At 34.3% G+C, this 17,714-nt stretch overlaps 1 protein-coding gene across 1 annotated transcript in view; it reads left to right on the forward strand.

The window, feature by feature from the left end:
• The window catches only part of Vps50 (vacuolar protein sorting 50), a 731,402-nt gene that overhangs the window by 592,684 nt on the left and 121,004 nt on the right, over positions 1–17,714 (forward strand). Inside the window, exon 20 of the mRNA XM_090374870.1 lies at positions 6,958–7,071. Coding sequence (XP_090230996.1) covers positions 6,958–7,071 — 114 coding nt within the window. The remainder of the gene's footprint in view (positions 1–6,957; positions 7,072–17,714) is intronic.

Raw genomic sequence — 17,714 nt, forward strand, 5'->3', positions numbered from 1 at the left:
GTTTTTATGATAAAAAATGCCACAATAGAAAGCTTTATATGTGATCTGTATCAGCACTCATTAACATTATAAAGAAATTTCTCTTATTTCTGTATTAATTTTAAATGTATTTCCAACAACAGTTACATGTGAAATTTAGCACACTTCATTTCATAAAAAACAAATTCTGAAATAAAATTACCAATCAAAACCTTCAGTCAGCAATGTATCATGCTTTAGAAGAAAGATGTTTGTCCAATATTCCTTTTACCAAGTTATTGTAATAAAACATATGCTTTTTTTCATGCAGTATTTATTGTGTGATTAACCATTGTGATTTTTAAATATTTTCAATTATGTTTAAAATCTTTGCTTAAATTTTGTTTGAAATCTTAAAATAAGAAATATAAATGAAAAATGTTAAAACTTCATTTCAAAACATTCATTTATTTTCTGAAACCCCTTTTAGAATAATTTTACAAATTTTAAATTATAACACAAATGCAAATGGTTGGGAATTAATAACATATAATTCCTAACCATTTGCATTTGTGTTGTAATTTAAATTTTGTAAAATTATTTTAAATGAATGTTTTGTAATGCATGTGTAGTATAGGGTATAAATGATTTGCTTTTGCTATAATTTTTATTAAGTTTATTTGTTAATATCAATTATCTATTATACAGGTTTATCATCAAATGAATTCAATTTTAAAAATAACTATAAGTTCATTTATAATAAATTTATAAAAATCCATAAATTTAACAAAAAATTATAGCAAAAGAAATCATTTATACCCTATTTGCATCTGCAGCCACAAAAATATTTCTTGTGAGAACTGCTGCTGCTGTAGAATCATATACAGGATTCTATTACATTGAGGAATTTCTACAGTATTCTATCACATTGAGGAATTTCTACAGTATTCTATCACATTCAGGAATTTCTACAGTATTTTATCATGTTCAGGGGTCTTCTACACCTTTCTGGAATATTCTAAAAATTTCTTAAATATTTGTTAAATATTATTTAAGTTTTTTGATTTTTATACAAAATAGAAAATATTTTAATAATAAAAGTTGGTCCTATTATAATAAAAACTTTAAAAATGAAGAAAAATGAAAATTGATTCCAAACTTTTAGGCGAGAGTGTATCATAATTGCTGTCCATGTTACACTGTTAGCTTCGCATGTTAAAACATAAGTTAATGTAACTAAATTAACCGTATTTATATGAATTGATTATATACTCTCAGCTTACTTTAATAACTGAAATCAAGTTAAGGTCTCTTGAAACTGATCATACATTGGTCCACAATGAAGACACAGTCTGGGTAAGGTAACAGAGGTGCCTCTGAAGCCAGGTGGGCAGGAGCAGCAGTGTGTAGCACACGCTTCTTGATTCGACCAGGGTTCGAGCCTGTGACCACCAAATACGGAGGATGCAGAAAGGTCAGGGAATGACCACCACATATCCCTGGAGCAATATGGCCTTTGTTGCTAATGCTCCTAAAAACCAAATAACAAACAAACAAGGTAACAGATTAAATATTTCCTATCCTGTGACAGTTTTGGACTTAAGATAATAGTGGTTTATATCATGTGATTTTAATGTATTAACAGGTGGATCAAGACTTTCTTTGAAATGATAGTGGTCAGTCTTTATTGAAGTTATTGCCATTTTTTAATCATTTATTTTTGTTTTTTATTTGCTCAATAACTGTGCTTTTTAAAATATGTGATTAGTATCTATTTGCATTCCTTTATTCCGCTTAATATTATTGATTATGCCAATAATGAAACTTTCTGTATAAAGTCTATGTTAGTGGCACTTATCAATGATTAAGACAGGTGTTTTTGAAATCCTGATGGTGATCCTCAATCCAAATATGTTAAACAGGATCCTATTTCCACATATTAAATTGGATATGTGGAAATAAGTTATGTCTGACTTATATTTCTTTCAAAGAATCTTATACTTTGTCCAATATAAGATTTTTTGGCAGTCTCTACATTTTAAGGCATACACCAGGTGGTTCAATAGTTTATAATAATTATCTCTTGATAGACATATACAGGAAACTGGGGCTATCCTTAAGTACAATCATTCCCTGAACACAAAAATAGACATCCTTAAGAGCTGCATCCTAAGTTCCTGCTGTTTGTGCACTTTCAAAATAGAAATCAACACAATTTTCCAGATATTTAAGAACAATGGTCCCACACAAACTTTAGTCAAAACTGCTAAAACAACTAAAGAAAAATATCTCAGTAAATGCTCAGCTAACAAATAAACTGATTTAAAAAAAATATATATATATATATTACCATTCCTTACAGCTCCCAAATTAGTGAACAAATAATAAATATAGCTAAGAAATATGGGTTAGACCAGATGCAACTTAAATATCGAGATTGACAAAGTAATAGAAGACCAATCAGTCAGACATAACTCACTGCCACATAACCAAGTGAGATCATTCCTACCACACTTTTGTAGTGAGGATTTCAAAAACACCTCTGTCTTAGCCACTGATAAGTACCACAAATAATAAGCTTAGATCATAGGTAGGCATAACCAGTAATATTAATCGAAATAAAGGAATGCAACTCGATAATAAATACTACCCAGGGGCTCACATTTGGTGAGTATGGGCTTGGCATGCCCAGGGTCCTGAGCTGGATATCATCATTCTTCTCTTTCTTGGTGATTCCCTTCTACTTTTGTCTCTCTCTCTCTCTCTCTCTCTCTCTCTCTCTCTCTCTCTCTCTCTCTCTCTCTCTCTCTCTTTCTCTCTCTCTCTCTCTCTCTCTCTCTCTCTCAGGGTAACAAGGAAATTTTTTTTTTTTTTTTTTTTGGCTGGTACAGCATAAGCCTCAGGCTTCCTTTTTACTACTATGTATTTAATAATAATAATAACGTTCATGGTTTTAGAACAAATAAAAATAGTAGTAATAGATTCAAAAATGGCAATAACTATAATAAAGAACCCCCACCCATTGTCCCTTCTAACATAATCCTTGATCCACTTATAAAGTTAAGACCTTCTCAGAGAATACTGGAGAGACTTCAGAGAATACTAGAGAGCTAAACCCTGATCCGAAAATACCTACATTTATATGATATGAATTGCTGATCCCTTAATACCCTAGAACCATGTCCTCATTGTGAAACTGACAATGGTTTTGGGTAAAGCTTAGTCTGAGATGACATAATCATTCATATAAATAAAGCTAATTTATTAATGTACGTGTCTGAGTGAGTGAAGCTCAGTGTAATAAGAACAGGAATTCAGGAATGTGGACAACCACTGTTATTATTTAATTTACCTTTTACCTCTAGTTATTTATTAACATTTGACCTGTGGATTTGTTAATATTATATATTTATCTATTAGTAAGAAAGCTTATATGTAAGTAAGATTATTAAGATAGCTCAGAAGTAAATAAAAAATTCTTAGTTACCAACATATACCTGTTGTGCTGTCTTCAGAATCACTGAAGAAGTGGTACAGGAAGTACCAAGAAACAGCTGATCCGTAGTCCTTTGAGAAATTAAAGATGAAATTAAATTACACTGTATGCAGGTTGAAATGCTTAATTTCTCACTATTTTACACTAAACATATATCCTGTGTTTCTCTAAACATAGATATATGTTGTATTATAATGCATGCACATTTGTATAAATTGTTTGAATCCATTCATTTCTATTTCTCCCACTAAGCAAAATAGGTATTTGCTTATTTGAGGAGGAACTGAAGCTTGTGTTCCTAAAGAAGATGACTAGAGTTCCTACTTTAGAGTGAGTTCTCCCATTGTCCTGACAAATATAAAACAGTATACCCTATAGTACCATGTACTAAATGCAGGTACATGATTTTATGCGCATTCTGTACATGATATTCTCAGTTTTATTATATTTTAGTCAAGTTGACACCACAACAAGATACCATTGGAACTAAAATATCTTTGTCTAAAACATTTAGTTTTATAAGTATGACATTTTATATGGATAAAGATTCATGTTAAAGTATTTAATGGAAATTGCCATTATAAATAATAATTCGTCATAATTTGGATGGGTGAAATGAAAAGGTTTTTTTTTTTTTTTTTTTTGGCTGATGCAATATAAGCTTGCTTTCTTGCATCATATGCTTCTACTAATGCTAATGTTAAAATTTCAATTGATTCAACATCTGTTTCCAGTTAACACAGTTTTGTAACACAAAACAGTAACATAAGTTAAAGCACAGAGCCATTTGTAATAGACATGATTTGGTAGATAGGCATGTCATGTTTTTAAATCTGATTATCTTAGTGGTCGCCTTAGATTATATAATATGTAAATTACTCTGCTGACATCGTTAGCATTAGTAGAGGCATATGATGCAAGAAAGCAAGCTTATACAGCTTCAGCCAAAAAAAAAAAAAAAAAAAAAACACGCTCCCATTTCACCCTCCTCCGTTCATTCCAAGTACCTGTCCAGCTCAGCCTTAAATTTATTTAGGCTATCAACTTCCACAACAAAGGATGAAAGTCTGTTCCACCAACCAACAATCTGTTCCAACAACCAAACAATCATGATAGTATTGTTATCTTTCAAAAGAAAGAGACCTTTCTAGAACTATCTACATGATTATTTAAAAATAAATAAATTATATTAAAATTTTTTTCCATTGATTTCTAGAATTTAAAAGCTTTGTAAAGATTTTTTGCATACTATATTTATTATTTAAAGATGTGAACACAGAGCAGGACAGCCAACCAGGATCCTCCTCCCCCAACTTAATTTGATGTTAAAATACAATGCATGTAATTTCATTGTGTATTAAATAATGTCTAAATATGTGCAATAATATTTTTTTTTAGTTAATACCTTAAGGATGCTGAAAATTATTATTATCCCAAGCCCAAGAAGCCTTCATCCAATCCAAAATAAACTGTATATAAACCATTTACTGTTAGTTCAATAACACTGAGTAGTTTGAATAAATTTAAAGATTTGAACAGATTATTGACAGAACGTTAATTTATTTTTTAGTAAATTATAAAAATAAGATACATTTAGATTTCAAATATTTTATTTTCATTTTATTAAATTACTTAAAAACATTGTGGAGATTTATTTACCTACATAAAGGAAATTGAGAACTTAATATAAAGATTTTTGGAAATTTTCCAAATAAATGGAAAAAAATTACTGGTAATATTGGAGCAAATGAGAACCTGTAATTCGCACAAAATTTTATGTTGTGTGAAGGAGGTACATCAGACTAAGTCTCAAGACTTACTCTGATGTACCTCCTCTTACTCTGATGATGTACTTACTCTGATGACGATTAAGCATATCAGAGTAAGTCTAGAGACTTACTCTGATATGCTTAATATTTAGCTTAATTAAATTGTATAGAATCATCTAAGTAAATTCTGTAAACTTATTATGCTTAGATTGATTAGTTTGAATAATTTACTTAGAGGAGCCCCAATAACTAAATATATTATTAAGTATAAATACAAACTACCCACTTCCAAAACACTATGTGAGAATGGGTAGTTTGAATAAATTTAAAGAAGATTTGGACAAATTATTTTTTTTTATTTTTTTTTTTTTTATGTGAACCCCAAACACGAGAGGTATTAGAACCTATAGTACTTAGTACCGTGCTTGGGTTGGAGATTGAGAAGACGAAAGAAGATATTTGTTGACATTGGACTTGAACTTCTGTAGATTGTAATTTTCAGGAAATACGTATGAAGGAAGGTTGTTCCAGAAAACGGCAGTTGAATGAATAAATGAGGAAGATGAAAAGTTGGTTCTGTGGGTTTGAAGTTGGACAGTAAATGGATGTTGGCTGGTGGCGGCACGTGTTCGGACTGTTTTGAAAGAGAGAGTGGGAATTATAGAAGCTAATTCAGAAGAACAGTGCCCATGGAAGTATCTGTAGAAGAGGCATGCAGCAGAAACAGTGCGTCTATGAGAAAGCGAGTGGAGAGACTCTGTTAGAGATGAATCATTAATTAACCTAACTGCCCTCTTCTGAATGGAATCAAGAAGCCTGAGAGAGGTTTTGGGGGCACCACCCCAGATGTGGGAACAATGTTCCATGGCAGGGCGGATTTGCGATTTATACAGAGTGAGCAGCTGTTTGGAAGAAAAGTAACACCGAGAGCGAAAGAGAAAACCAAGTTTTTTAGATGCAGAGGAAGCAATATTTGTAATGTGCTTGTGCCAAGAGAGATTAGAAGTCAGGGTAATCCCCAAAAGAGATATATCCTTTTGCCTAGAAATTGGAGTGTCACTAAAAATAAGCATAGGAGCAGAAGAATCCTTTTTGCGAGATATAAGACAAGACTGAGTTTTAGAAGGGTTGAAAGGCAGGTTATTAGCAGGAATGGGCAAATGATTTTTTTCCCCATTTATAAGCTTTGCTTCCTTGCATCATTGCCAATATTAACATCCACGTGAGCGCATTTATAATAATTATTTATGCATAAACTGATTAATGTTATGCTTGCGCATTAGTTATATGTCTGGCACAAAATAAAAAAATAAATAAAATTCAGTTTGATGTACTAAGCTCATTTAACTTTTAAAGAAAGTTACTGGAAAAAACATTAAACATCTCAAAATATTATTTATTGCAGTTAGTAATAACTGCAGTAAATAATGTTTTGGGACACGGCTGTAAATGAATAGATTTAGAGTTGCAATTGTACCATTTTCTATAGGAGCTAGAAAAAAAAGCTAGTTTTCAGAATTCTTATCAACTTACTTCACAAAATCACATTGAATATCAGTATGATTTTGTGAAGTTAGTTGGTATTCTTGATGACATTTCTGTCAGCAGACTTGTATATACAAGTGTGTGTATGTCTGCTGAGATAAATTGTATATAGAAGAGTATGAAGCAATAATGAAAGAGTTCTTCACTTAACTAAAATATTATTGATATAGTTCTTTTGTATAATTTTAGACTGATCTGACTGAAGCAGCACTTAGCAACAAACTTAAGACAACTCTCAGGAGGATTAAGGATAATCTGATTCTTGAGCCACAAGAAATAGATACCTCAGATTCTAGAAATAAGGTACAGAATTTTTAAAATATTTGATAAAAATTATCCATTATATTGTGCTTATTTTATGTCAATAAGTTATAGAATTCCATAAAAAAATTCTTTACAGCAGTTAAGACTTTAGCAGATAAAATTGATTACAATTACATAGTTAAGGGAAAATTCAAAATTAGTTGTCTTTACATCATCTTAACATCTTAATCTCTAAGATGTTAAAATGGTGTAATTATTTTAACATCTTAATTTTACTACATATGATAAGTGTAATTAAAACAGTTTTAAACAAGTTTAACTTCTGATGTCTTATTTGGGTAAAAAACAGGATCTGGGAGTTATGAAACAGGCAGATGTGAAGTTTTTGGAGCTGTGTAAACAGGCATCCAGGAAAGCATGGTGCCCTGCCAATTATTTTTCAAACATTAACCTGTAGAGATAAGGAGATCATAATCCCACTGGAATAAGGAAAGGAATGTTGTTGTTATTTGGTTTTTTAGGAGCATTAGCAACTAAGGCCATATTGCTCCAGGAATATGTGGTGGTCATTCCCTGACCTTTCCACATCCTCCGTATTTGGTGGTGATGGGCTCAAACCCCGGTCTAAATCAAGAAGCGTGTGCTACGCACTGCTGCTCCTTCCCACCTGGCTACGGAGGTGCCTAGGGAAAGGAAAGGTATAAGGAAATTGTAACACTGCACTTTGAATACTGTGTCCAAGTACGGAGACCTCATTTTAAAAAAGACATTGTGGTGAGGTCAGAAAAAGGGTGCCCATGTGAGGAAAGATTATGTGGGCTACAGAGTTTATGTGGCAACCAGGCACCTTTGAGGGGACCTGATTGAAGTTCATAAGGCTCTGAGAGGGGTTAGTAAAATGAAAGGAGCCAGAATTTTCACTGTTATAAAGAATTCCAGAACCTAGGGGCCATAAATTAAAATTACAGGGGAAGAATTCTACAGTAGACTGTAGGAAGTTTTCTTTTAGCCAGCAAGTTGTTGATTAGAGGAACAGGTTGTCTCTGCCTGCAGGTAGTTGAGACTGGCAGTTTGAAGAAATTCAAGGATGAACTTGACTTACATGAGGAGGGAAATACATTATTTGTGTTTTCTTATCTATTCTCTTCCCCCCAGTGCAGTAAAAGCCTGTGGATTCCTTGCACTATATGGCTAATACTATTACTAAACAGGTAAAAAAAACTGATATATATCATCATTTTTCTCTTCTTGGTGATTCCCCTTCTACTTTTTACACCCCCCCTCTCTCTCTCTCTCACGCACAGGGTAATTTGGGAATTATTTTTGGCTTGTGCAGCATAAGCCTCAGGCTTCCTTGCATCATATAGCTAATAATAATAGTAATGCTCTTGCCTTTCAAATCTTATAACCACATTTCATTCCCTTAACATGGCTGCATGCACTTCAGATTTCTAACATGCCATAAATGTCTGTCAGTGTTTATGCCACAGCTCTTTAGAAGTATTTCCAATCACTTTTTCTATGTTTTGTCAACAAAACATAGAAAAAGTGAGTCAGACACATCTCCATAATATGAAAATTCTATGTATTTTGCTAGTTACAAACTGTGTATTTCATGATCAGTTACGGGTACTACACACAATTGTGTATAGTAATAAATAGTGGTGAGCTATAGTGGATTCATGAGAGCCCATTGTTATTTATTTTTATTATTTTTTTTTTTTTTTGAAAATTTGCCAGCCCATTGTTGAGATGATCATTTATTTTACAAATGAAATCCTGAATGCAATTATTGAGTATCCAGAGCCAAAACCACGGTGGGGTAAGCAGAGCCCCATCCCCAGCATTTTAATGGTGCTATCAATCAGTTATATATTTTAAAATTGCTTCATTTTTGATTTAATTACAGTCGGACTTCTGTTTAACCAACTTCTTTATAGCAAATTTTTTTAAAATTCCTCTTGGTAATACATTTGAAATAGTTTCTATTGAACGAAGAAAATTTCCATATGACAATGGATTATGAGAGACAACTTTGTATGCATTGTTCTCACCTCTGGTCTTTAGGCAATTAGAAAGCGCGAATTAAGGGTGAAAGGGATTACTGTTTCACAATGTTAGTGGTGTCCCTAAAACCTATGCAGTCATATACCGAGAAATTGCACTAGTCAATATGTCAGAGGATTAAGAAGATTCCCGACATGGATAATAGTCTCTGGTCAACCTGCTTACTGGAGAAGTGAGTGATCCACGCCTTCCAGTAAATTTCTCCTGTCTATGTTTACGTGGTCACAGTAGCTGAATATCCGTGTTATTCCGACATTTTGCACAATATTCAAAGAACTAGTGACAGTAGCGACATATAGGGAAGTGGGGGGATTGAGGCAACTAAGATATTATATAAACTTTACAAAGATGAAATGTTGGCAGATTTTGATCGAGGCTTTCACTGTGTAGAAAATATTCTAAAATATAATGGCATGCAGGCAATAATTTAAAAAAAAAAAAACTGTATGCATTATATCATCAATCTCCAAAAAACCAGCGTGAATTAAGATTGCTAAAGAACTTGATGTGGAAACTATAATGATCAGTCGTGTGTTTGGGCTACGATGAGCAGCTTGTAGTTTGCGGATGGCAATTGCAGGTTAAGGGAATTATCGTGCATTGTGCAAACATTTTGAATCCGAAGTTAAATATTCTGAATTATTAAATCGACTTTTAAATCTGGAATTTCATAACCATTTAGTACTAATGATCGACATCCTGCAGGAGCTCTCTTACGTTTCAGAAGCTTTACAGATTCACTATGGTAAAAACAGATAAATTAATTATTAAACTATCAATGCTATTAATAATTTGAAAAATTCTGAAGGAAATTATGAAGCTAAAATTGAGAGCATGTTGAAGTGGAAAGAATTTGAAGGAATTGAAAGTAAGAACGCATTTAAAAAATACCTCATGACAAGTTATTAAATGCATTGTTTTATCCTTAAAGGATAAGTTATTAATGCAACAGAGTGACTTTAAGTTAAATAAAGAAAATAATGATACCATTGAAAGAAATTTTAAATATATGCTACTGGAAATTATGGAATATGAAAGAACTTTCATTTCGGTAGCAAGGCGGTGAAAACCGAATAAGAAATTTGTTTTCTGATAAAATATGAAATAAAAATTAATGATTTTAGAGATTTTGTCGAAGACAGTTTATCTTTAAAATCAAGTGAAATTCCCTTTTCAATTAAGAAAACCAGAAATATCTTTGAAACCATTGCGATTAGCACTACTGAAGCTGAGCGAGCTTTCAGCGCAATGAATAATATTCTGTGAATGAATGAATAATGTTGACAATTAAACACGTTGCAGATTATGATGATCATACATCTAAATGGAAAACCATTGCTTTGATTTGATCCGGATCATTATGTTAAATCATCGCTCAGCTATTGAGCAAAGCTCGACAACAAATATTAATAAAGTAAATTGTATATGGCAATTTTTAGAATAAATTTTTCTTGAATATTTCTGTAATAATTTTTTTTCATATAATCTGTGATTTTTGTGTACATTTTCTAGAACTCTTTGTTTTTAATGTAATATTTTTTATATTGTGGAATGTTTTGTGATATTTTTGTAATTTATGATATGGGAAATATTTCGTGTTATTTTTTATTTGCAATATTAAAATTTTATCATGAAAAAATTTGATAGTATGGACCAGAGCTATAATGCTCAATATGTTCTACGTTGATATCAATATTTGTAAAAGAATAAGAGAAGTTTAACTCAGTATGATACATAGAGCACTTCCGTATGATACTCTCCATAAATTAAAACGAAAACAATTTAAAAAAACAAAAATCTTACATAACAGTAAGAAATAATTAACAATAATTAAAAATCAAATGAACACAATTAAAAATCAATTTTAACACTATTAAAAATTAAGTAAAAAAATTAATTTATCGAAAAAAATGCAAAATGATTTTCCTTCATTTTTTTTTTTTAACGCCCGAAATTTTATGATTTAAATTAGCCCTGGCAAACTTCGGAATGATGTTGTTTTGAAGGCAATACTTTAGAAAAGAAATATGGTAACCTGGGGCCGAATATCTTAGTGTTAATCTAATATAATTTTGCACCAAGGTATTCAAAAAATCCCCCATAATTGTGTGTATCGATAGGATACCTGGAGAGAAAGGAAGTAAATGAAATAGTCAATAAGAGATTAAAAATGAATTTGATAGTATGAACCAGAGCTAAAATGCTCAATACATTCTATGTTGAAATCAATATTTGTAAAAGAATAACAGAAGGTCACCTCGATATGATACGTAGAACACTTCCGTATGATACTCTCCAGAAATTAAAATGAAAACAGAAAGGAAAATCTTTTTTTCATTTTCTGGAGAGTATCATACGGAAGTGTTCTACATATCATATTGAGGTAAACTTCTCTTATTCTTTTACAAATCATGAAAAAATATATCCATTATGTTTCCCTAGTTGTAAAAAAAAATAATAATAAAAAAATAAAAAAGTCTCGCATCTGCCGAGCACGTGCGGTAGATGGTTTTGTGTGAAACATCCTTCGCGTTTCTTTTAGATATTTTGATTTGTATATATTGATTACGAAATAAAAAGCTTTTGTATTGTAATTGTTTTATTGATCATTCACAATTTCTGGAAGACAATATACAATGGATTTATGATAACTAAAGTAAGAGACATATACTTGCTGTTATTTATGATAACTAAAGTAAGAGACATATACGTTTCTGAAAACAGCATCAGTTAAGGTACTGATCTTAGTTGAAATGACATACGCAGCTGTTCGGGGAATCTGACAACAGAATGTTACGTGCCCCGAACAGCTGCGTATGCGAGACGAAAAAAGAAATTGTTGACAAATCTTCCTATTGTTGCAGTCATATGACAAATACTTGCAATCATACTTACTGCAGTAGTAACTGCAAGAAGTATGATTGTGACATCGTACTATTCAAAAATTCTAAAAAGTTAGAACTCGAGATATCGTACTGTCACAAAAAATGCATCACGCCTCTAATCATACTACTAGTGAGTGCTCCACACAGACTAGTGGTGTGAGCGTGGGAAGCACCTCTGGCAGATGCCGCGGATGATGTCACTTCCGTGACTGATCAGATTTTCGTGGTAGGTATATCCCCCAAAGCATGTTTCACATCAAAAAGTCGGCAAAAGTGCAAGCGCATTGTTAAAATATCCACAGCTCACCACTGGTAATAAAGATAAATGAAAAAAAATCTATATTGACATGCTAGTATAACTTAAAAATGACAAGCACATAGTCACTCATTGTTTTCAGTAACAAATGTACCTTTTGTGATAATGAGAAATTTAACACTCATAGTGTTCAGGTACTGGAGCAGTGAGGGACTTAACTGTAACGGTATCTGTAACAAGTGTATAAATGTAAAAGTTTTTCTATGCATTGAGTCCAACAAAAATTTCTGGTCCTCCTGTTTAGTGTAAAGACAGTTAACAGTGTTGTGTACTCAAGGACTGTCTCCTATCACGTATCAGTGATGATGATTTCCCTACAAGATGATCCACATTACAAATTCCAAATCAGGAATTGCTTAAATCAGCAAGTAGCTTTGCCATTCACCAGACTTCACCCCATTTTATTCCTTTCTGTAGAGTTAAATCACAGATACAATTTATTACACACATTACCACAGTCCCTCAAGAATTTCTATTCTTTGCAGTATAACTGTCAGACGTTTTGGCATTTAAAGTACATCATAAAGTAAAATTGAATTTCAGTTATAATGTCTGCTACATAACCCCCAGTAACCATATTGGGCATCTGTAAACTTATATTTCTCCTCATTGTCATGTCATTTGAAATGTGATGATATGATCTGTCATAGCATTCTTTTTTCTAAAAAATCAAGTTGCTATAAATGTTTGAAGTTGTAAAGCTGTGTTTAATTTCCATATACAGTGCAACATCGATATACTGCAGCTGTGAATATAATGTGAGTATGATCATGTTCCCTGAAAGGCATAAAAGAATGTGATGCCTCCGTAGCCAGGTGGCAGGAGCAGCAGTGCGTAGCATACGCTTCTTGATTAGACTGGAGTTCAAGGAACCACTAGGTGGCAGTGATCACAGTGTGCTGAAGTGGGATTTACTCAAAGATGTAACTACCATGAGGGGGTAAAGAGAAGGGTTATTGCTTTCGTAAAGGCAACTACGATGGTCTGAGACAGTATTTAAATTCTATACAGTGGGACCAACTGATGATGTTACCAACAGCAAATTCAAAATGGGAAGCATTCAAAGAACTTATCTTGGAAGCTACTAGGCTTTACATACCAACTAAGAAATATTGTTCAAGGTTTAGGCCTAAATGGATGTCAGATGAACTAATGAGACATATGGCAGAGAAGAAAAATGCATGGGATACATACAAATAAACACGTGACACAGAAGCTTATGATAGATACAAGTTGATCTGCAACCAAGTTACAAAGGAGGTTAGCCAGGCGAAGGCAGATTACGAGAAATCTTTGGAAAGGGATGCAAAGAAAAACAGCAAAGAGTTCTTTACTTATGTAAACTCTAGAAGGAAGGGGATGAATCAGATTGGTCCACTTGATATCGTTGGGTCAACTGTTGATGATCCTGCTCAGGTAGCTAACAAACTAAATGAATATTTTGCATCGACATTCACACATGAGGAGTTATTCGGCGAGGGGAATTCCAGAGGTGTGTTCAACTCTGGCAGTAAGCTAGAGAATCTTGTAATAACTGAGAGTAAAGTGGATGAGAAATTGTTGAAGATAAACACAACAAAGGCACCTGGGGTGGATGGGATCTATCCAGTTATATTAAAGGAAGCAGCAAAGGAAGGAAGCAAACCCTTAGCCATAATTACGAGAGGTTCCTTGGACTTGGGGAAGGTACCCATGGACTGGAGATGTGCAAATGTGACCCCAATTAACAAAGGAGGATCAAAGGTTGACTCAAGTAATTATAGTCCTGTGAGTTTAACTTCTGTTCCAGGAAAATTAATGGAGGCACTAGTTAAAGAAGCACTGCAGGATCATCTAGACAAGACTTCAGTTATAGCTCGGACACAGCATGGTTTTGTTAAGGGGAAGTCTTGCCTGACCAATTTGATTGGATACTATGATGCAGTCACAAAAGAACTGGATGCAGGGAATAACTTAGATATTATATACTTGGATCTTAGAAAGGCTTTTGATACTGTTGCACATGGAAGACTGCTGCACAAATTGGAGCATGGTTTTGTTAAGGGGAAGTCTTGCCTGACCAGTCTGATTGGATACTATGATGCAGTCACAAAAGAACTGGATGCAGGGAATAACTTAGATATTATATACTTGGATCTTAGAAAGGCTTTTGATACTGTTGCACATGGAAGACTGCTGCACAAATTGGAGCAGTGTGGCATTGGAAGCAAATTGCTGCTAAGGATAAAGGGGTGGTTGAGGGGGAGAAGACAGATTGTGGTAATCAATGGACACTGCTCGTCGTGGACTAATGTTATTAGTGGAGTCCCTCAGGGTTCAGTATTGGGTCCATTATTGTTTTCTGTATTTATAAATGATATTGATGATGGTATATCAAGCTTAATGTCCAAGTTTGCAGACGATATGAAGGTTGGCAGGGTTATCAAGTACACTACTGACACTGTGCTGCTGCAACAGGATCTGGAAAGGTTGAGCAGGTGGTCTGAGAGGTGGCAAATGAAGTTTAACATTGACAAATGTAAATACTACATATGGGAAACAGCAACCCCAGAATGACGTATCAACTCTGTGGTATTACACTGACAGTGGTAGAGAACGAAAAGGACCGGTTGGTAATTGTACAGGCAGATATGAAGTTTTCTGAGCAGTGCAGATGGTCTGCAAGAGTAGCTCGTGGTGTCTTGTCAATAATATACAGGAATTTTTCTAGCAGGGATAAGGAGGTGATTATCCCCTTGATAAGGCAATGTTCAGGCCACATTCTGAGTACTGTTTACAGGTCTGGAGGCTTCATTTTAAGAAGGATGTAGCGCTGTTGGAATGAGTACAAAGAAGGGCAACAAGATTAGTGAATGGAACAAAGGGTTGCTCTTACGAAGAAAGGCTTAAGTTTTGCAAATTACAGTGTCTGGAGACTAGGCACCAGCGAGGTGATCTGATAGAGGTGTATAAAGCCTTGAATGGTTTGAGCATGCTCAGTGCTGATGGGATTCTTCCTCTTGCTCAGAATAATCATCTGAGAGGGCATAAATTCAAATTGAGGAAAGACAGATGTAGGATAGCCGTGCAGAAATTTGCCTTTAGCCAGCGGGTAGTTGGTTGGTGGAACAGATTTCCCTTGTCGTGGAAGTTGATAGCCTAAATAAGTTTAAGGCTCAGCTGGACTGGTATTTCGAACGAACAGAGGGGTGAAGTGGAAGTGGTTATTTTTTAATTTATTTATATATTTATTTATTTTATTTTTTTTTTTTTTTTGGCTGATGCTGCAAAAGCTTGCTTTCTTGCATCAAATGCCCCTACTAATGGTAATGCTTCCCATGTATTTTTCTTCTCTGTCACATGTCTAATTAGTTCATCTGACATACATTTAGGCCTAAATCTTGAACAGTATTTCTTTGTTGGCATGAAAAGCCTAGTAGCTTCCAAGATTAATTCTTTGAATGCTTCCCATTTTGAATTTGCTGTTGGTAACATCATCAGTTGGTTCCACCATATAGAATACAAATACTGTCTCAGACCATCGTAGTCACCTTTGCGAAAGGAAAAACCCTTCCCTTTACCCCTGATGGTAGTACCTCTTTGAGTAAATCCCACTTCAGCACACTGTGATCACTGCAACACTTAGTGGTTCCTTTATCTGCAGATTCTTGATGCATGAAGAATCTTTACTGATAATCAGATCAAGAGTATTATCCCTGTAGTTGCCTTCTGAACATGCTGCTGTAGAAAACAATCATCCAATAAATCCACAAAAGCCTTGCTAGTGTGGGAGTGACCAATCCACAAATTCCAGTCAATATTCGGGAAATTAAAATCCCCCATTGTAAGACACTCTAATTTAGTGGCCCACTCTATTTCTCTGCGCAATTGCTCATTATACTCCTCAGATTCATTAGGCCTAAAATACACACCTACTCTCATTTTTCCTTTCCCAGTGCTTATGTCACACCAAACATACTCAACATTTCATTATCCACCAACATCAATTGGATGCAGTTCCTTAGATTTTATGTGTTTCTTAACTAACAGCATAACCCTTCCTCCCTTTCTGTCCTGTCTATCCTTTCTGTACACATTGTACTCCCCAAATTCCAATTCTGCATTCCTTATAACTTGTGACACCGCACCCCTGATATCCCAAGAGAGATCAGATATCTGCCTTTGATGTCTTGACCAGGGCTTGAAATTCATCAAATTTATTTACCATACTCCTAGAATTGGTGTAAATGTACATCATGTTCTTACTCTTAGTTACCTAACACAGCCCATATATTTACTTGTTTCATGATGAATCCCAGCAGTCCTTAAAATGCCTATCACCTTGCTTTCTAGGCTGCTGCTCATTCCAATAGAAACAGTGCAAGAATCACTTTCACCCCTGCCTGCATTGTTCTTAATCTACGAGTCTGTGAACTCTCAAAGCTAGCAGTTTTCCGACTCGCCTAACACTGCCTTGATAGCATTAGCAAATATTCTTGCACCCTTTCTATTTAAGTGTACGCCTTCCGTTAGAAGCAGTCTGTCCTGTTAACAAGTACAGACCACGCTGAGAAAAATTTTACCGAATTAGCCTTGCCCAATCTTTCCAGGGCTGAATTGACTGAAAAGGCTCTTATCAAATACTCCTTCCTGTTGTGTTTAGCAGAATTGCAGACACTTTCAACTTTAACCCTAATTCTGCACTCTTTTGTAACAACAACATCCAGGTGGGAAGGAGCAGCAGTGCGTAGCACACGCTTCTTGATTAGACCGGGGTTTGAGCCCATCGCCACCAAATACGGAGGATGCGGAAAGGTCAGGGAATGACAACCGCATATCCCGGAGCAATATGGCCTTAATTGCTAATGCTCCAAACAACAAAGAAACAGTTCTTTTGTAACACTGACCTGCACTCATTAAATCCACAAATTTCTTACCCTTAAGTCATTAGGTCCAACATATACAACAATATCACCTTTTGTACCCTTAAAAGATGATATCTGCTCTTCAACCTCATCAACTTTAGTCTCTAGCAGACATCCACCTATCCTTTTTGCACAATATATTTCCTCTTTTCCTGACTACAGAGTCACTGACAATAACTAGCTCCTGTGGAATCAGTGCATTTCTGCTTTGAAGATTGTTGCTATGTTGCCTGATGCAAAAGAGTGTGTGTAGTTTTAGTTAATCCACTGAACAGTCGCATAAAATGGAATTCCTCCAAAGCAAATTGCAACATATTCACCGTGGTTATGTCTTTTGATGTCAAATTAATCAAAAGCCATCCTGTTATTACTAATCACATTATAACACGGAGAATAACAGCTGCAACCTGTGCTATACCTCCAAAGCTCATTTGGTCCTCACAGATACGGTAGAATGATGAATGTTGTGTTCCAAAAAAAAGCAGAATAAAGCATGGAATCTGTCCTGCT

Source organism: Mastigoproctus giganteus, chromosome 1, assembly GCF_048544385.1.
Source record: "Mastigoproctus giganteus isolate SK-2022 chromosome 1, ASM4854438v1, whole genome shotgun sequence".
Classification (NCBI taxonomy): Eukaryota; Metazoa; Arthropoda; class Arachnida; order Uropygi; family Thelyphonidae; genus Mastigoproctus; species Mastigoproctus giganteus.